Genomic DNA, 21,137 nt, shown 5'->3' with positions numbered 1-21,137 from the left:
TCATTGTGGGCCCAGCACCCCTTTGGGACCCCCAGGGCCCCTTTCCACCCCCAGGACCTCTAGCTTACAAAGTCTCCCAGTGCTTCACTGTGAGGCCCAGGACCCCTTTGGGACCTCCAGGACCACAGTATCCAACCTTGGACACCCCCCCTCAGGGTCCCCCAGAACTCCCCAACCTCCCAGTCACACAATGAGTAGAGCCCCTGGAGCCTCCTAGTGCTTTATTGTGGGCCCAGGCCCTCTTTGGGCACTGCAGCCCCAGTTTGGGGGCTTGAGGGGGTTCAGGGGACAGTGACACGGAAGGGGCTGCCGGGGACATTGTCATCACCCCAGCGCAGGATGAGGACATAGTCGCCCTTCTCCTTGACAGTGTAGGTGACATTGTAGATGCGGTTGCCCACATGCTTGACGTACACCTCCTCGCAGGGGGTTTTGGGGCCGTGGACCCCCACCATCAGCATGTTGGTGCCTGGGGGGTACATGGGGCCTCAGCGCCACCCTTGGCACGCTGGAACCCCTCCCAGCTCTAGGACCCTTACTGGAACCCCCAGTGACCCATCACCCATCTCACCAGACCCCCTCCCAGTGACCCATCCCCCAAACCACCAGACCCCCAGGACCACCCAAACCCCACTAGGACAACCAGAACTCCCGAGAGGCCCCCAAGACCCCCTGGAACTCTTGTTAAACCATCCTTTCCCCTCCAAGAGCCCCCCCCCCGGGCCCCACCAATGATCCATCACCTCCTAGACAGGACGTCCAGGGCCCCCCCAATAACCTGTCACAGCCCCCCCAGACCCCCTGATGACCCATTATGTCCCCTCCCAGAGACCCACAAGACCCCCACACCCCTGACCCCCACCACGCACCAGCCTTGCTGCAGTCAACTGTGAAATGGTTCTTCTGGCCTAGGAAGGCAGTTGAAAGCCCGGGCCCGCGGGCTACCACCTTCCCCGCATCCGATGAGAACTTGGGGAGCCCCCCAAAAGCAGGTGTGCCCCGTGATGCCCCCGATGCCGATGACGCTGACGTCCCTCGTGTCACAGTCTCCACCAGCACCGTGGAGGTCTCGTGCAGGCTGTGCCCCCCTGAGAGTCGTGGCCCTGGAGCGGGGGGAACCCATAAGCCCCTCAGAACACCCAGCCCCACCCAGCACTTGGAGACCTTGGGGACCCCCACACTGACCCAAACCCGGGAAACCCTGTCATGTCAGCCTGGGACACCCCTGTGTCACCTTAGGGAACCCCATCACATCACCCCCCCATCTTGTCACCATGGGGATCCTCTACCATGTCACCTTGGGGACCCCCATCACATCACCCCAGGACTCCTCATTCCATCACCTTGGGGACCCTCCACCATGTCACCATGGGGAACCCCATCACATCACCCTAGGGACCCTCCACCATGCCACCATGAGGATCTCCATCACACAACTCTATCGACCCCTCGTCACCCACCTTGGGGCCCCTCTGTCCCACCACCCTGCAGACACAGTGTCCCTCACGTCCATACCGGTGACCTTGGCCTTGAAGGGGCTGCCAACGATATGGTGGGGGCCGCCGTACTTGATGGAGATGAGGTAGTTGCCGGGGGCCATGGGGGTGTAGGTGACACGGTGGCCCTCAGCACACTCCACACAGTCCAGCTTCACCTTGGAGGGGCCATCGATGGTAACGGCCAGCGCACCCGCCCCGGCATTGGCCGTCTTCACCAGGAACTCTGAGCACACGCCTGCGCAGAGGGACATGGGTTGGCAATGCGCCCATGGCCCCACTGCCACCACCCTGAGCCATGGCTCTACTGCCACCACCGTGAGCCATGGCTCTACCCATAACCATGTCCCCATTGCCAGCTCTCCATGGCCACATCTCCACTGCCACCTCAAAGGAATGACGACGTCCCCAGTGCCACCACTCCATGGCCATGATCACATCCCCAACACTGTCCTCTCACAGCCACGGCATTGCCCATGGCCACATCCCCACCACCAGCCTCCCAACATACTGACCACATCCATGTCCAGTACCACCACCTCACAGCTTCATCCCCATGGGCACGTCCCCAGTGCCCCAACCCTATGGCCATGTCACCACCACCACCTTCCCATGGCCATGGTGTCACCCAAGCCCATGTCCCCACCACAGCCATGGTATTGCCCACAGCCATGTCTTCCTGGCTGTGGCTATATCCCCACCACTGCCCTACTACAGCCATGGTGTTGCCCATGACCACATCCCCAGTGCCATCACCCAATGACCACAGCATTGCCCATGGCCACATCCCCAACACTGCCCTCCCACAGCTATGGTGTTGACCACGGTCTTGGCCAGTGCCAACATCTCAGAGCTTTGCTCTCATGGCCCCATGGCCATGTTGCCATCAGCACCTTTTCAAGGCCACGGCATTGCCAACATCCACGTCCCCACCATGGCCACGGTGTTGTTCATATCCACGTTCCCACCACATCCCCATACTCGTGGCCCATCTCCACCCCCTAGTCTTGATCCCCTGCAGTATCACCTGTGAGACCGCCCTCGAGGCCAGGCCCGTAGGCAGTGACAAGCCCTGGGTCACCGGCCTGGCTCTGCTCGCCCACACGGATGTTGAAGGGGCTGCCCGGGACATGGCGCCCGTTGAAGCGCAGGTCAATGGAGTGGACACCATTCTCCCGTGGCAGGAACCCGATTGAGTACTTGTCTGCAGGCACCACAGCGTCACACTGGGGCTCTGTGGCCCCATGCCCCCTGTCCCCGTGTCCCTGTATCCCATGTCCCCATGTCCCACATCCTTGTGTCCCCATTTTTTTGTGTCCCCTTGTCCCTGCATCCCCTGCATCCCATGCCCCCATGCCTCACATACTCATGTACCCATATCCTGGTGTCCCCATGTCCTCGTGTCCCCACACCCCCATGTCCCCATGCCCCATATCCTCATGTACTCATGTCCTGGTGTCCCCATGTCCCTCAGTCCCCACACCCCCATGTCCCCATGCCCCACATCTTCATATCTATGTGTCTCAATGTCCTCATGCCCCCATGCCCCCATATGTTCGTGTCCTGGTGTCCCCATGTCCCTGTGCCCCATGCTGTGTGTCCCATGTCCCTTGTCTATAGTGTCGCACCACTGTCCAGCTCAGACACGTAGCACTCCTCGACGGTGCCGGCGGGCGTGTGCACCTTGGCATCGATGACGCCACGTGCCCCATTCAGCTGCACCGCGAAGGATGCCGGCTGGTTCACCATCACTGTCTCCTGTAGGGAAACCACAGCACTGGCACCACGGAGGACATCAAGGAAACAGGAGTGGCACTGAGAGGGGCATGAGGTGGGAGTCCCAGGGGTGCCACATGGCCTCAAGGTTGCCCAGGAATGACATGAGGTCAGCATAGGGAGCACAGAGGTGGCATCAGAGAGGAGTTCCAAGGATGGCACAGGGGCTCAAGGTGGCCCAGGGGGGACATGGGGACCCAGGGGTGACATGTGGTCAGAATGAGGGGCACAGGGATGGCATGGGGGGAACTGGATCAGCAGGGGGTGAACAGGAGTGGCATCAGATGGGGAGTCCTAAGGTTGCTACATGGGCTCAGGGTGACCCAGGGGTGACACTAAGGGTAGCACAGGGTCAGCATGGAGGGTCCAGGGGTGGCATTCAATGGGGGTCCAAGAATTCCACATGGGGTCAAGGTGGCCCAGGGTGACATGGGGGACTCAGAGGTGACACAGGGTCAGCATGGGGGCCACAGGGGTGGCATCAGAGCAGGTCCCAAGGCTGCCTCAGGGGTTCAGGGTGGCCTGGAGTGACATGGGGGAGACAGAGGTGGCACTGAGGATGGCATGAGGTGGGGGTCCCACTGGTGTCATGGGGCACAAGGTGACCCAGGGGTGGCACAGACTCAGCATGGGGGCGCACAGGGGTGGCATCAGAGGGGAGGTCCAAGGCTGCCATGTGAGCACAAGGTGGCAGGGGTCCTAGGGCTCCCAGGGGTCCTGGGGTGGCAGTGTTGCCCAGGGTGGCAGGGGGTGTCCCCACACCTGCAGGCTGGTGACTGTGAGGCGCCGGGCGTCATCGGAGTGGGAGGCAACGGGGACAATGAAGGGGCTGTCAGGGATGTGCTCGTCATTGAACTTGATGGACACCTCATAGTCACCTGAGGACATGGAGACATGGGGTCACACGGGGGTTTGGGGACATCTCTGTCACAGAGATATGGAGACACAGGGACACCTCTGTCACAGGGACTTGAGGACATACGGACATGGGAACACCCTTGCACAGGGACATGAAGAGACAGGGACAGGAACACCCTCGTGTGGGGACACCCATGTCTGGGGACCCCTTGCACATGGGGACCCCCTTGCACATGGGTCCCACCTTACAAGAGGCTGCACAGAAGACATGGGGTTTGAAGGTTTGGGGGGTTCACGGAGGGGTTCAGGGTTGAGGGGTGCAGGGGGGTCAGGGTTTGGGGGTTCAGGATTTGAGTGTTGGGGGGGGCAGTGTTGGGGGTCCAGTATTCAGGTTCGGGGATTTTGTTTCAGGTTCGGGGGTTCTGGTACAGGGTTTGAGCGTTCAGAGGGGTTTGGTGTTTGGAGGTTCATGTTTGGGGTTCAGGGGGTTTCAGTGGGCTTCAGGTTCAGAGGGGTTGGCTTTGGGGTTCAGGTTTGGGGGTTTGGGGCTCAGGTCAGGGTCCTCCCTTACCGGGCTCCTGCACGAGGTAGGAGACGCCACAGGAGCCATCCTTGTGGTCCTCGAAGCCAATCTCGGCCTTGCTGGGCCCCTCGACCGCGATGGAGAGGCCCCCAGCGCCCGCCTCACGTGTCCAGATGCTGAACTCGGCTGGGGGGCAGCGGTCACCCCAAAACCAGGTTGGCACCCCTTGACTGCACCCACAGCCCTCCTGCACCCCCCAACTGCACCCACAACCCCCTTGCACCCCGCACTGCACCCACAGACACCCCCCCGCACCCAGAGCCCCCCCTACACTCCTCATTGCCCCCCAACTGTACCCACAGCCCCCTTGCACCCCTCAACTTCACCCTCAGCCCCACTTCACCCACAGCCTCTCCATTGCCTCCAAACCCCCCGTTGCCCCATACCCCACCATCCCCTGTACCCCCATTGCCCCCATATTCCCCCACTGTCTCTCATTGCTTCCTCATACACCACTGCCCCTACAACCCCCACTGCCCCACGCCCCTCCATTGTCCCCATTGCCCCCCCGTTACCCCCCTGTCCCCGTACCTGGGATGCCGGCCACAGCACGCTGCAGGCCAGTGCCCCCTGCCCGCACCTTGTGGGCGCCCCCCTCGCCCAGGGGTCCCACAGTGAACTGGAAGGGGCTGCCTGGCACGTGCTGCCCGCGGTATTTAACGCTGACGGTGTGGGGCCCCATCTCCTGGGGCACAAAGCGCACGCTGTATGCTCCTGCGCCTCCCGCCACCACCTCTGCCTCGAAGCGCTGCCCTGAGGGGCTCAGCACCTGCGCTGACAGCTCCTGCGCTGATGCCTCGCCTGCAGGGACATGTGGGCACCCGTCACCACAACACTCTGGAGCCAGGCACCCCAGCACCCTGGCACCAGGACCCCCAGCACCCCAACACCTCTGCACCTGGGCACCCCAGCACTCCAAAACCATGGTACTATGGCACCCCGGCAACCCAACAGCAGGGCACCCCAATACCTTGTACCAGGGCATCCCAACAGCTGGGCACCAGGGCACTCCAGCACCCCGACACCCCGGTGCCAGGGCATCCAAGCACCCTGGCACCAGGGCACGCCACGGGATCATGGTACCAGGGCATCCAAGTACCTCAACACCATGGCACCAGGGTGCCCTGGTACCAGGACATCCCACCACCATGTGTCCATACACCCCAGCAGCAGGGCAGCCCATCATCCTGGTATCGGGGCACCCCACCACCCAGTACCATGCCACCTCATCACTCCATTGCTATGGCATCCTGGTGCCCCAGCACCCTGGCACTGCTGCTCCCTGCTGCTCCCTGCTGCTCCCTGGCACCTTGTCACCAGGGCACTCGAACACCATGGGCATGCTACCAGGCTACCAGGCTACCATGGTACCCCATCACTCCATCACTGTGTAACCATGACAGCCTGGCACCTCAGCATCCTGTCACCTTGTCACCAGGGCACCTCAGCATCCTTGCACTGCATGTCCCTCACTCTGCGGGCAGCCCATCACCATGACACTCTAGCACCCTGTTATCCTGGCACCAGAGCACCCTGGCACCCCGGCACCCCATCACCATGACACCATGGGACCCCGGCACCAGGGGACCCCGTTATCCTGGCACCCCAGCACCCACCAGGGCCCCCTGCACCACCCTGAGGCCATCAGGTCCCACGCACCCTCCCAGTGGGTTCAGCCCCACCCTGTGAGCGTGTACCCTTGTGCAAAGGACATGTGTGTTTTGAACCTTCATGCCTACAAGCACACGCATGCACGCACAGCTCGGAGCATACATACACACTAAGGATATGCGCCCCCTCCATGAGTGTGCATCCTTGTGCGAGGACACGTCTGTGCTCACGAGTGTGTGTTCCCAGCCACACACTCCCATGCCAGCCAGGAGCATGCACACACGCTAAGGACATGTGTACTCCCATGAGTGTGCACACTTGTGCAAGGACTTGCACAAAGGACATGCATGCTTGCACTCATGTACATGCTTGCACACACTTGGAAGCACACATACACACCTGTGAGCTTGCATATGTCTGCTAAGGGCACACACACCTCACAAGCACAACCCCTTGCACACACTTGTACCAAGACCCCCTGTAAGAGCCAGTGCTAATCCCCATTGTGTGTCCCCATGCAAGGGGCACACACCTCTGTCACCACACGTGTGCAAGAGCAGCCCCGTGCAACAGAGCGCATTTCTGAGCTCTGGCACACAGGCACAGGTCCTGGCCTCGTGCAAGGCCATGTGTGAGGGGTGTGCAAGCAGCCCCGCTGGCCGCCGGGATGCACACAGTCTCATGCAAGCACACCTATGGTGCTGTGAGAGCACACACAGCCACATGCAAACATGTCTGTGTGCAAAAGCACACCCAGCCCCTGTGCAAGTACAACCCTAGTGTGAACACACTCCTACGTGCAAGGGCACCCAAGCCTGGTGCATGTGCATTCCATTGCACACATGGCCCCCATGCAAGTGCATGGCCTTTTGCATCCAGCCCTTGTGCAAGCGCAGACCTGGCACATGCATGCTTGCACACCCAGCCCCTGTGCAAATACATCCAGGCCTGTGCAAGTGCACTTCCTAGCACACAGAAGAGCCCCTGTGCTAGAACAACCCTAGTGCAAGCACACTCCTCTGCACACATGTGGCTCCAGTGCAATCGCAGCCCTTTGCACCCCTATCCCCATGAATGCACACTCCCTTGCATGTCCAGAACTTGTGCAAGCACAGCCCCAGTGCACACATGCTCTCTTGCACATGCAGCCCCCCCTGCAAACACACACCCTTGCACCTCTGTCCTTGTGCAAGCACAGACCCGGTGCACGCGTGCTCCCTTGCAGCCCTGTCCCCGTGCACACCCGTCCCCATGCAAGTGTGCTCCCCTTGCACACAAAACATTGGTGCAAGCACAGCCCTGGTGCACAGGTGCTTCCTTGCATGCCCAGACATCCCCCTGTGAGCATGCTTCCCGTGCACGCCCAGCCCTTGTACAAGCACAGCCCTGGTGCATACACACTCCCTTGCACACGTAGCCCCCTGCAAGCGGACTCCCATGTACCCCCATCCCTATGCGAGCGCAGCCCTGGTGCATACACAGTCTCTCGCACATGCAGCCTCCCTCAAGCACACTCCCATGCACCCCCATCCCCGTGCAAGTGCATCACAGGCACACGTGCTCCCTGGCACAAGCACCACAGTGTGACACCCACCCTCCTGGGCGCGGGCGATGGAGCCGAAGGAGCCAAGCCCCTCGCGGGCCAGGAAGCCCCCGAAGACACTGGGGAATGGGTCCCCGCCGACACGCGTGGACTCCTCCACCCGCACCTCACGCGTGGTCTCTCCACCCCGCGTCTTGCTGATCTCGGTGCGCTCAGTGCGTGTGTACGTGTGGCTGCTCCGTGTGAATGTGCGCGTCAGGCGCTCCTGCGCTGACACCATCTGGAACCAGTTCCCTGCCGGCCACACATGGCACGGACACACGGACAGGGGCAGCCAAGAGACATGGCACACGGGATGGACACACGCACAGGAGCACCCATGGGATATGGCACATGGGACCAACACATGGACAGGGCACCCAGGGGGAAGGTGTGGATGGAATCATGGATGGATACAGGGATGGACGGAGGGATGGATAGACACAGGAACGGAAGTAAGGGTGGATGCAGGAGTAGATGGAGACAAGGATGTGTGGAGATAAGGATGGATGGATGGATGGATGGATGGATGGATGGATGGATGGATGAACAGACAGACATAAGGACGGATGGAAACAGGGATGGGTGCAGAGGTGGAAATAAGAGTGGATGCAGGGGTGGAGGGACAAAGGGATGGGCACAGGGATGGGTGAACGCAGGGGTGGAGGGACAAAGGGATGGACACAGGGATGGATGGACACAGGGATGAACACAGGGATTGATGGACATAGGGATGGATGGAGACAAGAATGGATGCAGGGATGGATGCATAGATGGACATAGGGACGGTTGGAGATGGGGATTAATGGACACAGGGATGGATGTGTGGATGGAGACAGGGATGAACGCAGGGATGGAAGCACAGGTGGATGGAGGCATGCCCGGACAGACATGTGGATGGGCACAGGCAGATGCAGATGGACACGAGGACAGACGGGAGAGAAGGAAGAAGGAGACAGAAATCAGAGCTGGAGTGGCTGAGATGTCCCCATCACCAAGCCCCGCGCAGGAGGAGCAGGAGCAGGAGGAGGAGGAGATGGAGGAGGAGGAAGGTCAGGCCCTACCTGGGATTTTGAGGTTGAGGTCACAGGTGCTGCCGATGGTGGCAATGGAGGGTGCCTGGCGCCGGCGTGTGATGCTCTCCTTCATCCGCCCCTCACCTGTCACCTTCACCGTGAATGGGCTTCCTGCAGGTGACAGTCACCTCAGGGACCTGGCCACCACCAGAGGACCCAGGTGTCTGAGCTCCCCAGTGCCACCCCATGTGTCTCCGTCCCCCATGGTTCCCACCCCACATTTCTTGGTCCCCACCTGGAACGTGTTTGTCAGCAAACTTGATGTTGATGATGTAGTTGCCAGGCTCAGTGGGGCAGTAGGTGACCTTGCAGGTGCCATCCTCCACATCCTCGCAGTTGATGTCCACCTTGCTGGGGCCCTCGATGGACAGGCCCAGCCCGCCATAGCCTGGGCAGCCATGGGAGCATGCTTGGAGATGGCCCATGGCTGCTGCCCCCAGTTCTGGCCATGACCAAACCAAGGCCACCCCTCCATCTTGTCTATAGTCATGCCATGGCTACCATCCCATCCTGGCCATGACCACTGTCACCCTCTTGGCTATGGCAGCACCATGGCCATGGTCATCATCCTTTCCTGACCGCAGCCACACCATAGGCATAACCATGGCCACCAGCCCAACCACCATCACCCTCTTGGCTATGGTTGCACTGCAGCCTTGGCCGCCATCCCGTCTTGGCCTTGACTATGCCACCGCCATGGCCACCATTGAGCCTGAGCCATGCAACCAACCATCCTCTCCTGGTCATGGTCATCACCCCATCCAGTGCTGGCCACAGCCATGGCATGGCCTTGGCCACCATCCCATCTCAGCCTTGACCATGCCACCATGCAGCCCCAGCCACAACCATCCCATCTTGCCCATGGTCACTACTCCACCTCATCCACAACCATGGCCACCATCTCATCCTGGCTATAGCCATGGCCTCCACCTCATCCCAACTGTGGCCACCACCCCATCCAGACCATGACCACCATGCCATGCTGGCCATAACGATGACCACCATCTCATCCCACCCATAACTGCCTTCCCATCCTGGCCATGGCTGTGGTCACCACCTCATCCCAGCCATGATCACTCCATGACAATGACCCTCCCACAGCCCTGTCCCCATCCATGGTCTCACCAGCACTGCGTGTGTCCACGATGAACTCTGACACTTCAAAGGTGTGCCCTTCCACCAGCCCCTTGCCCCACACCTTCACCCGGCTGGCATCCCCGATCTCTGACTGCCCCACTAGAATCTTGAAGGGGCTGTTTGTGACGTGCTGTCCACTCTTCTTCACGCTCACCACATGCTCGCCCACCTCCTTGGGCGTGAAGGAGATGCCTGAGGGGGACAGAACACCTTCAGCCACCACCACCACCACCAGCCTTGGCTTACACCACCAGGCCCTGGCCACACAATCCCCCACCCCTTGGTCACCAGCATTGTGTCCTAGCTATGGCCACCAAGCCCTGGGCACTCAGTGCCATTGGACCACCTATCCTTGTGACCAAACACCACTGCTGTCCTCCGTCCCACATCCCCAAGCCCCAAGTCACCCTCTCTGCATGCCCACCACCCTACATCCCATGTGCCACATCCTCCTGGACCCCTGGTGTCCCTGTGTCCCCCAGGCACCGATGTGGCGGTTGGGCAGACGCTTGAGCAGGCAAGGCTCCTCGTTGCCTGACGGTGCACGGATGCTGGCAGTCAGGAGGCTCAGGTCAGTCTCCGTGATCTTCAGCGAGACATCCGTCGAGGTGCCCACGTTGAGTTGGGACGTCCGCATGGAGTCATCCCCTACGGAGATGTCATCAGCTGGAGATGGATGGGGCCTCCACGGCCACATGGACAGGGTTCCCAGGGTCAGGGATGGATGGGCTTCCCATAGGGTCCTCAAGGACATATGGTAAGGTCTCCGTAAGGTCCCCTGGGCCATGTGGTGGGGTCCTGGTGGCCATTCAGAGGTGGACAATGCCATGTGATGGGTCTTGGAGGATGGGAGTGGATGGGGTCCCCATACCAATATTGATGGTGCCCCACGAGGTCCCTATGGCCATGTGGTGGGGTCTTGGTGGCCAAGGATGGACAGGGACACCACAGCTGTGTGATGGATCCCAATAGCCATGCAGGTGTTGCCATGGCTGTGCAGATCCCTTTTTGGCCATGATCATGCAGGAGTCCCCATGGCCATATGCGGGTCTCAAGGGCCACGGTGGGATCCCCAGGACCATGGGCATCCCATCTCACCGGTGATCTTGGCAGTGAAGGGGCTGCCTGGGATGTGCTTGTCATCAAAGCGGACAATGATGTTGTAGTCCCCGGGTGCGGTGGGCAGGTAGGACACTGTGCAGGTCCCATCCTTGTTATCCTGGCAAGTGATCTCTGCCTTGGAAGGACCCTCCACAGCCAATGACAGCCCACCTACAGGACACATAGTGTCAGTCGGAAGCATTGTGGGTCTCCAACCCCTTCCCAACTCCTGTTGGTGGCATTGGAGTGATTTCCAGACCCCTCCTAGACCCCCTTGGTGGCTCCTTGGCACCACTCACCCTCTCCAGCGTCCTTGGTGACAATGGTGAAGGTGCACGGCTTGTTGACCATGCCGTGGCTCAGCCCTGGCCCATAGGCGCTCACATGCCGGGGGTTGATGGCATCCACGTAGAACTGGAGAGGACTCCCTGGGGACATGGGGGGCAATAGTCAGGAACCCCATGGAGACCCCTTGTGCCATGGTGGGCTGCTCAACCCATGGGTGTCCAGACAGGGCAAGGCGGCATCAATATTGCTCAATCACCTCACAGCACCCCCCATTGCCTCCAGGTGCCTCCCAGTGGCCCCCAGTGCCCTCACCAGGGATGTGGTTGCCGTCATAGCGGATGTCCATCTCATGCAGCCCCTTCTCAGTGGGGGCGTAGCGCACCGTTACTGTCCCATCCTTGTTGTCGGTGATGTTGGGTCGCGCTGTCTTCCCCGAAGGCATTCGCACCTCACCTAGGACCACCATGTCAGCCAGGTGCAGCGGGCGGCTGACCCACGCCCCACAGTGCCCCCATGGCCAGGTTCATGTTGCCCCAAACCTCCCGTACCTGTGATCTCGCCCTTCTGCACGGTGAAGGGGATGACCAGGTTGAAGGGCCGGAGGTTCTCAGCAGTGGCAGGGGGCTCGTCTGTGGCCTGACACCATGGGACAGAGTGGGCTTCAGAACCACGGACCCCATTGTGACCCCCCATGGTGACCATCACGCTCTCCAAACCCTATGTGGCCCATCATGGTCTCCCAGCTCTGCCCCATGGCTCCCCATCATGGTCTCCAAACCCCATGGCATCCACCCTGGCCCCAGTTTTCTTCCTCTTGGTGTCCATCACAGTCTCCCAACACCATGGTGCCCACTATGGCCCAACTCTTTGCCCCATGGTGCCCATCATCATGGTCATTTAATCCAGTGATGTCTACCATGACCCCAACCCCATGCTGCCCGCCATGATCTTCCAACTCCATGGTATCCAACCTGACACCAACTCTCTGCCTCTTGGTGTCCATCATGGTCTATCTACTCTATGGTGCCCAATGTGTTGTCCCAATTCTCTGCCCTGTGGTGCCCATCATGGTCTCCCAACTCTACAGTTTACTTCCTGGCCTCCACTCAGTTCCATGGTGCCCATCACAGCCTCCCAACCCAATGGTGCTCACCATGACCCTGACCTCATGGCACACATCATCCAGCCTCATAGTGGCTATCCTGGCCCCAAGTGTCTGTCCCTTGGTGCTCATTGCGATCTCCCCACCCCCTGCTGCCCACCATGCTCTCCCAGCCGCATGGTACCCACCGTGGTCCCAACCCTTGGCACCTCAGTTCCACCACAGCCTCCTGACCCCACCACATCCACCACAGCCCCCATCCTGCCACCAGGAAACCCACCAGGACGTGGAAGGGGCTGTTAGGGACGTGCTCGCCGCCAAAGCGGATGGTGATGACGTATTTGCCAGGCTCAGGTGCAGTGTAGTAGATGTCAAAGGTGCCATCGTGGTTCTCCACCACATCCACGTCCAGCTCAGCCCCGTCAGGTGTGGACACCTTGCAGGTCACCTTGCCCTGCCCAGCGGCCTTGGCATCCACTGTGATCACTGTCTCTTCCCCAATCTGGATGGTGGGGCCCAAGCAGGCGCCTACAGGAGGCGTAGGGCATGGTCAGGGTCTTGGGGACCCCCCGGCGCCCCCCAAGTCCCAGCCCCGGCACCACTTACCCAGTCCGTGACCCCCAATGGAGACTGCGGAGAGAGAGCAGGGAGAGCCATGAGACAGGGTGTGGGCTGGGGTGTGGGGCAGGGGGCCGGAAGGGCCAGGGTACATGTCCTGCTCTGCTCTGGTAGCACCTACACACCCCACTGCACCGTGGGGCAGGGCTGGAGGGCAAAGGGGGTGACAGCAATGGGAAGGGAGGCAGCAGTGGGGCAGTAGGGTGGGATGGGAGGCAGCAGTGGGGCAGGATTGTGGGGGTAGCAGTGAGGTAGGAGGAGCCATGGGGCAGGGGTGTCTGGGGTGGAATAGGATGATGTGGGGCTGCTGTGGGGGAGGATGGGGCAGCAATGATTGCTGTGGGGCAGCAGGGAGATGCTCTGAGGCAGCATAGGGAATCAGTGGGGCAGTGTGGGACAGCGTGGGGCAGCACAGGGATGCCATGGGGCAGTAGGGGAAATGCTGTGAGGCAGCACCAGGATGCCATAGGGCAGCGTAGATGAGCACAGGGACGCTGTGGGGCAGCAGGAAGAGGCCATGGCGCAGGGAGGGAAGGAGTTGGACAGCATAGGGATGCAATGGAGAAGCAGAGGGTCAGTGTGGGGCAGGGAGGTGATGCCAGGGGATGGCCATAGGGCAGCTGTGAGTCACACATGTGACCAGGCACTTGCTGGCATTGCTCGTGAACAGGGTGGGGCAGCAGGGAGGTGCTGTGTGGCAGCAGGGGATGCTATGGGGCAGCCGCGGGGCACACACCTGTGACGAGGCACTTGCTGGCATCGCCGGAGGGCACTGCAAGGCAGCGGAAGGGCGAGCAGGGAATCTCGTCGCCGCCATACTTGATGGTGCTGGTATAGCGCCCTGGCACAGCCGGCACGTAGGCCACAGCGAAGGTGCCGTCCCCATGGTCTCGCAGCACCGTCTCCGTGGGGCGCCCCTCAGGGTCCTGTGGGCAGCATGTGGGGCTCAGCACCTACTGTGGGGCTCAGCACCCCATGGCAGGGGGACAGGGCAAGATACAGGTCACAGCACCCAACGCTGCCGGGGCCAGGTCAACTATGAGGTTCAGCACCCCATGGTAGGGATGCCAAGATGGTGCCTGTTCACCATGTGGGGCTCCGCACCCTGTAGATAAGAGCCAGGGCAGTGTGTGGGCCTCAGAACCCAATGCCATGGGGGCCAGGTCAAGCTATGGGTCGCAGCACCCAAGGTCATCAGTGTCATGGCCACGTATGGAGCTCAGAGATCAACATCATGGGTGCCAGGGTGGTGCCCATGCAATGTGTGGGTCTCAGTGCCCAACACCATGGGTGACAGAGCTACCTATGGGTCTCAGTACTCAGTGCCATAGATGCCAGAGCTACTTATGGGTCTCAAGCCCCCATCCCTTGTTTTCCCCTGGTCTCACCAGGATCTGGACGGTGAGGAGCCCCTCTCCAGCTTCACGGGCATCGATGGTGAACTCGACGGGCAGGCTGGCGGGGATGCCGCTGGCGCTCAGCCCTGGCCCACTCGCCCGCACCTTGCTGGCATCATGGCCTGGCACCACCTTCAACTTGAAGGGGCTGCAGGAGGACATGGGAGTCAGTGGGACCTCCCCAGCTGCAGTGGGTGTCCATCCCATCAAATGGGTGTTGGGGCCTTACCTGCGCGGCACCTCCTGGTCAGCGTATTTGACGGCCAGGGTGTAGGGCCCATCAGTGGCCGGAGTATAGTTAACCTTGTGGGTGCCGTCACCATTGTCACGCACCTCCACCGGCTCTGCCAGGCCTACAGGAAGCTGCCATCAGGGGGGCAGGGCCATCCGTGGGGCAAGGAAGCCCAAGGGGCAGAGCCGCCCATGAGGTGGGACACCCTACAGAGTAGGGGATCCATGTGGCGGGACACTCAATTGAGCACAGGATCTATAGAGTAGGACATTCTGTGGGGCAGGACATCCATGAGCAAGGCACCCCATGGAGCAGAACATCCATGGGGCAAAGGATCTTTGGTGTTGGACACCAAATGGGGCAGGACATGCCCGGGCAAGACCATCCCGTGTGTTGGAGCACTCCATAGAGGAGGACTTGCCATGGCCAGGGCACCTCTTGGAGCAGGACAATCCATGGGGCAAGGCACTCCATGGGACAGGACACCCCATGGAGGAGAACATCCATGGGACAGGGTACCCCACAGGTCAAGGCATCCCACAGGATAGGGTCCCACACCCACCAACAACTCCCCATGGCACATCACCACCTACCAGAGGGTCCCAGCAGGGTGACCTCAAGGGGCGCCAACCCCGCAGCGCTGGCATCCACTGTAAAGGTCTGGGGCACCCGGGCCCTGACGGTGGGTCCCAGCCCTGGGCCTGAGCACTTCACCTTGCTGGGGTCCACCATGTCCTTCACTGGCACCCGAAAGGGGCTCCCTGCAGCAACAGGGGTCACCATGGGGTCAATATGACCAGGGGATCAGCAGGGGGTCAGCACGGGGTTAACATGTCTATGGGGTCAACATGGGCATGGGCACAGCATGAAGTGAACATGTCCGTGGGATCAGCGTGGCCATGGGGTCAGCACGGACAAGGGGCCAGCACAGCCACAGCGTCCCCATGGGATTTGACATAGAGCCAGCAGAAGTCCCTCCATCTGCCAGCACCAAGGACCCCATCTCTGCCCCATGGCCACTCTGGTGGTACCACAGCCTCCCAACTCCCCCCAGCCCCACCACGCACCAGGGATGGGGTGGCCACCGAAGGTGATGTTGACATCGTAGTCCCCAGGAGTGAAGGGGATGTACTCCACTGTGCAGCTTCCATCCTTGTTGTCCTTGCAGGACATCTTGGCCTCGGAGGGGCCCTCGATGGCCAAGCCCAGCCCCCCAGTGCCCGCGCCCCTGGAGACAGGAGACACGTCACAGGAGCTGTCAGGGGTACAGGTGGCATAGCCATGATGGGTGGTAGGTGTCACCTTCATGGTAGGGAGATGCCACCTCCATGGCAGAGGGATAAAGATGTCTCATTGGTGGTAGGGGGACGGAGGTATCACCTCCACAGTAGGTAGAGGGAGTTGCCTCTTCCATGGCAGTGGGGTGGAGATGCCACATTGGTCAGATTGGAAGAGAGGTGCCACCTCCATGTCAGTGCGATGGAGATGCCATGCCGGTGGCAGGGGGGTGAAGGTGGCACACCAATGGCAGGGGGTGGAGATGCCATGTTGGTGGCAAGAGATGGAGGTGCCACATCCACGGCAGTAGGACAAGGATTGGTGGCAAGTGACAGTAGTGGCACACCCAGTGTCAGAGGATAGAGGTGGTACATCCATGGGAGAGGATGGAGGTTGTAGGTTGGTGGACACCTCTGTCCTGTGCCACCTCCATGGAAGGGGATAGATCCCTGAGATCCACAGGAGGGGATGGGGCTGGCAAGGTGCTGGCAGGGGTCAGAGGTGGCCAGGTGCCCACCTGGTCTCCACGGTGAAGCGGTTGGCCTTGCCGACTAGCCCACCTTCCAGGCCAGGCCCATGTGCCCGCACACGACTGGGGTCACAGCCCTCGGCCACTGCCACACGGAAGGGGCTGTTGGGGACTGGCACGTCGTCATAGGTCACCTCTACCTGGTGCATGCCTGGCATAGAGGATATGGCATCACCCCCTCCTGCCATAGGACTGGGGGATCTCAGGGGCTTTGGGGGGACCTCAAGGGGTTTGGGATCCATGGTTGGGGTTTGGAGGGAAACTCAAGGGGTTTGGGATCCATGGTTGGGATTTGGGGGGAAAGTCAAGGGGCTTGGGGGGACCTGAGGGGATTTGGGGTCCCTGGTTGGGGTTTGGAGTGCCCATGTGTTTTGGGGTTCGGGGGGGTGGGAATTAGAATCCCTAGTGGTGTTGGGGTGAGGAGGTTTTGTGGGTCATCGGTTGAATTTGATGGCATCTCAGGGGGGTTGGGGTCCTAAGCTGGTGTTTCATGGCATCTCAGGGTGTATGGGGTCCCAAGGTAGGGTTTGGGGGGATCTCAAGGGGTTTAGGGTCTCAAGTTGGGGTTTGGTTGCATCTCAGGGGGTTTGGGGTCCCAAGGTGAGGTTTGGGGGGGATCTCAAGGGGTTTGGGGTCTCAAGTTGGGGTTTGGTGGCATCTCAAGCGGTTTGGGGTCCAAGGTGAGGTTTGGGGTCCCAAGGTGGGGTTTGGGGGGATCTCAGGGTGTTGGAGTCCCTGATGGGTTTGGGGTCCTCAGGGTGGGAGCGCTCACCCTCCTCGAAGGGCGTGTACTGCACGCGGTAGGTGCCATCGCCACGGTCGGTGATACGAGTGTCAGTGGTGCCACCTGAGGGGTTCAGCACCCGCACCCCCACGTGGGGGCCCCCGGTCCGGGACAGCGCCCGCGTGTCCACCATGAACTCCGTGCCCACCTCACGCAGCACCCCTGGACATGGACACTCAGCACCATCTGGATGGGACCTCAGCCCCCCCCAAACCCTAACATCAGGGGTTCCACCCCCTCTCCACACTGTGCCCCACAGCTAGAGGGGAAGGGTCATGCCCAAAGAGGGAGAATGTGCCCATGGGGAAGAGGTGGGATGTCCATGGGGAGAGGTCCATGGGGTCGTTCATGCAAGTAAAAGGAAGGAGGTGACCATGGGGAGATTCCCAGGGATGGGGATGCCCATAGAGATGAGATGTCCATGGGGAGGAAGATGCCCAAGAGAGTGCCCATGCAAGGTGGAGGTGCCCATGGGGAGGAGGTGCTTGGGATGCCCATGCTGGTGTCCATGGTGAGGAGGTGCCCATGAGGAGGAGATGCCCTCAGATCTGCCCCTGCTCTCACCTCGCGGCTCCACGCCTTGGCCATAGACCTTGACGCCGCTGGTGTCAACCGCAGGATCAACAGTGACGCGGACGGGGAACTTGGGGACAGGGTGGCCACCATACTTTATGGTGATGGTATAGGCACCAGGGCAGGCGGGGGTGTAGGTGATGGCGTAGGTGCCGTCGCGGTTGTTCTGGATGAGCACCTCGGCCTTGACACCTGCCTCTGAGCTGATCTCGATGGTGAGCTCAGCCTCGCCCGCTTGCGAGCAGTCCACCATGAAGGTGGCCACCTCACCGGCTTTGCCGCGCTCCAGCCCGGGCCCGCTAGCTGTCACCTTAGTGGGGTCGAAGACAGGGGTGACCTTGGCCTTGAAGGGGCTGCCGGGGATGTGGCGGTCAGCGAAGAGGATGTTGATGGCATAGTCGCCAGGCTCGGTGGGGAGGTAGGAGACGGCGCAGGAGCCGTCACCGTTGTCCTGGCATTCGATCTTGGCCTCACATGGACCCTCCACCGTCAGTCCCAGCCCCCCGGCGCCCGCGCCCTTTGTGGCAATGGTGAACGGTGCTGGGACCCCCACACGGCCCCCCTGTAGCCCTGGCCCAAAGGCACGAACCTGCGGGACACACGTGTCAGTGCAGGGGAGAGGGGACGGGGGGTCAAGGAGGGAGGGGACATGGGTGCAAGGGAGACAGGGGGGACATAGAGGTCAGAGGGAACATGGGGGTCAGGAAGTTGGGGACACACGTGTCAGTGGGAGCAGGGACACGCATCAGAGCACATGTGCAAGTTAAGCAAGGACACATGCCTGTAAGTGCATCCGGTTTGCACATGTATGAGGGGAGAGGGGGGATATGGGAGTCAGGAGGTTGAGGACATGCGTGTGTCAGGGGAGCGGGGACACACATGTAAGGGGGTCAGGGACATGTGTGTGAGGGGAGGGGAGACACGGGTCAGAGGGGTCATGGTGGGGTTCCAGAGTGGGGGTCTCGAGGTTGGGGGGTCCATGGGGGTTTGAGGGGAGGGGGGGCGGGTCTAACCTTGCTGGGGTCAAGGGGCAGCAACACCAGCTCCCTGGGACAGGGTGGCAGGGGTGGCCATGTGAGGGGCCATGGGGTCCAGGGGAGCCCAGGAGGGTCTCACATTGGGGGGGTTAGGGAGCAGCAACACCTCAACAGCAAAGGGGTTCCTGGGAATGGGATGACAGGAGGAGGCCATAGGGCCATTCTTGGGGTGGGGTTCCATCAGGGGTGGTGTGGTGTGTCTCACCTTGTAGGTGTTGGGGACAGTGACGCCTTGATGGTGAAGGGGCACCCTGGGACGGGACTGCAGTGGTAGGGGGCATGATGGTTCTTGGTGTGGGGGGCTCCGGGTGGGGGTTTGGGGAGTCTTAGAGGGGGTCTCGGGATGGGTATCTCTGGGTGAGGATCTCAGGGTGGAGAGTTGGGGGGGTCCAGGGGTGTTGGAGGATCTAAGGAGGTCCTGAGGATCTCACCTTTGTGGGGTCGGGGGGCAGCGCTGCTTCGACGGTGAAAGGGCTTCCGGGGACTGGGTGGCCATCGTAGGTGACGTCGAGGCGGTAGGGCCCTTCCTCAGGGGGGGTCCAGGACACGGGGTGGGGGGCACCAGGGGGGGCCGTGCCCACCCTGCAGGGCACAGGGCGGCGCGAGGGGCCTGTGATCTGCACCCCCACACGGCCCTGGCCTCCCGCGCCCTGTGTCTGCACCCCGAACTCCTGCACCTGCCCCACCTCTGCCTCTGGAGAGAAATGGGGGGAAATCAGGGGAGGTCACAGACCCCCAGTGCCACCCAGTGCCCCACAGTGCCCTCATTGCCCCCCATCTCCCCATGTCTGCACCCCAAACTCCTGCACCTTCCCCACCTCAGCTTCTTGAGGAAAAGGTGGTCCCTAGGTGCCCCCCAATGCCTACCAGTGCCCCCCACCCCTGGGTCCCCCCACTCCCGGGTGCCTCTCCAGACCCTCCACCCTTGCACGCCCACCCAGATCGCCACTCCTGGGTCCCCCCCAAACCCTCACCCCTGGGGACCCCCACCCCTGAGTCTCCTGCCCTGGACCGCCAGGTGCCTCCCCAGCTCCCTCCCACTGTGGTCCCCCTCTTCCCCCGGTGCCCACCCCTGGTCCCCAACTCACTGTTGCTGAGCCCCTGCACCAGGACCTTGCCAAGCTGCAGGGGAGGGGCCACGGTGACAGGGAAGGGGCTCTTGGGGATGGGGTCCCCCCCATAGGTGACAGCAACGGAGAGGGGGCCCTGTAGGAGAGCAGGGAGCATATCAGGGTCTGCTAGGGGTGGGGGGGCAGACTCCCCAAATCCCCATTCACACCCACCCCCATGCGCAAGGGATGGGGGACATGGGGGGAGAAGACTGGGGGAAGCTCAGGGGGAGGCCAAGAGGGTTTTGGGGGTCAGAAGGGCCCGGGGGCTTGAGGGGGCCCATGAGAGTTGGGGGGTCTAGGAAGGCTATGGAGTGGGGCTCCATGGGGTGCTATCAGGCAGGGGTTCCATGGGGTGAGGGTTCTACGGCGTGTGAATGGGTTGCTCTGGGATGGGGATCCCACAGGTTGGGGATTCCATGGGGTGCTATAGGGTGTCATGGAGTTCCATGGGGCAGGGATTCCATGGATCACCATGTGTCTGAGGTTCCACGGTTCACTATGTGGCTGAGGTTCCATGGTTCCTCCATGGGATGCTCTGGGTTGGGGGGGTCCATGGGGCACTGTGAGGTGTCAGTGGGTCACTGTGTGTTGGGGGTTCCATGGGGTGTGGTGTCGAGCAGTACCTGCTGCAGGGGGGTGTACTTGACAGTGTAGGAGTAATCGTGGTTGTCGATGACCTCGAAGTCGCGCACAGCGGGGCCAGGCCCTGCGCCCCCAAACTGCACCCGCAGGGGGGCCTTGCCCGCGCCCCGTGTCTGCACTGTGAAGTGCGTGGGCTGCCCCACCTCCACCCCTGCAGAGCCAATGCAGGGGTCAATGCAGCCAATGACCCACAGCATGACCCACAGCAACCCACAGGTTCTGCCCCACAGCACCCACAGCCCCGCGCCTGCACTGCCAATTGTGGGGGCTGCCCTACCTCCACCCCTGCGAGGGGCATCAGAACCATAGCTTCCCACTGTGCTCC

At 61.4% G+C, this 21,137-nt stretch overlaps 1 protein-coding gene across 4 annotated transcripts in view; it reads right to left on the bottom strand.

Annotated features, from left to right (window-relative positions):
• Positions 1–206: 206 nt before the first annotated feature.
• FLNC (filamin C) overlaps positions 207–21,137 on the bottom strand; it is a 33,311-nt gene continuing 12,380 nt past the window's right edge. Inside the window, exons 18-47 of one of the 4 annotated variants that reach the window (XM_054083498.1) lie at positions 20,794–20,963; positions 20,147–20,264; positions 19,490–19,752; positions 18,013–18,610; positions 17,437–17,610; positions 16,653–16,815; positions 15,925–16,085; positions 15,451–15,618; positions 14,855–14,978; positions 14,617–14,773; positions 13,965–14,154; positions 13,217–13,240; positions 12,891–13,138; positions 12,057–12,144; positions 11,821–11,961; positions 11,520–11,648; positions 11,218–11,391; positions 10,606–10,767; positions 10,108–10,311; positions 9,218–9,370; positions 8,971–9,093; positions 7,919–8,161; positions 5,245–5,514; positions 4,702–4,839; positions 4,035–4,150; positions 3,125–3,254; positions 2,524–2,700; positions 1,516–1,734; positions 870–1,103; positions 207–469 (exon numbers count right to left, since the gene is read on the bottom strand). In XM_054083498.1, coding sequence (XP_053939473.1) covers positions 282–469; positions 870–1,103; positions 1,516–1,734; positions 2,524–2,700; positions 3,125–3,254; positions 4,035–4,150; positions 4,702–4,839; positions 5,245–5,514; positions 7,919–8,161; positions 8,971–9,093; positions 9,218–9,370; positions 10,108–10,311; positions 10,606–10,767; positions 11,218–11,391; positions 11,520–11,648; positions 11,821–11,961; positions 12,057–12,144; positions 12,891–13,138; positions 13,217–13,240; positions 13,965–14,154; positions 14,617–14,773; positions 14,855–14,978; positions 15,451–15,618; positions 15,925–16,085; positions 16,653–16,815; positions 17,437–17,610; positions 18,013–18,610; positions 19,490–19,752; positions 20,147–20,264; positions 20,794–20,963 — 5,447 coding nt within the window. In that variant the 3' untranslated portion in view covers positions 207–281. The remainder of the gene's footprint in view (positions 470–869; positions 1,104–1,515; positions 1,735–2,523; positions 2,701–3,124; positions 3,255–4,034; positions 4,151–4,701; positions 4,840–5,244; positions 5,515–7,918; positions 8,162–8,970; positions 9,094–9,217; positions 9,371–10,107; positions 10,312–10,605; positions 10,768–11,217; positions 11,392–11,519; positions 11,649–11,820; positions 11,962–12,056; positions 12,145–12,890; positions 13,139–13,216; positions 13,241–13,964; positions 14,155–14,616; positions 14,774–14,854; positions 14,979–15,450; positions 15,619–15,924; positions 16,086–16,652; positions 16,816–17,436; positions 17,611–18,012; positions 18,611–19,489; positions 19,753–20,146; positions 20,265–20,793; positions 20,964–21,137) is intronic. The other 3 variants (XM_054083512.1, XM_054083503.1, XM_054083521.1) reach the window with 3 other exon arrangements.

This window comes from Cuculus canorus, chromosome 1 (assembly GCF_017976375.1).
Source record: "Cuculus canorus isolate bCucCan1 chromosome 1, bCucCan1.pri, whole genome shotgun sequence".
Classification (NCBI taxonomy): Eukaryota; Metazoa; Chordata; class Aves; order Cuculiformes; family Cuculidae; genus Cuculus; species Cuculus canorus.
This window is presented reverse-complemented; position numbering and strand designations above follow the sequence as displayed.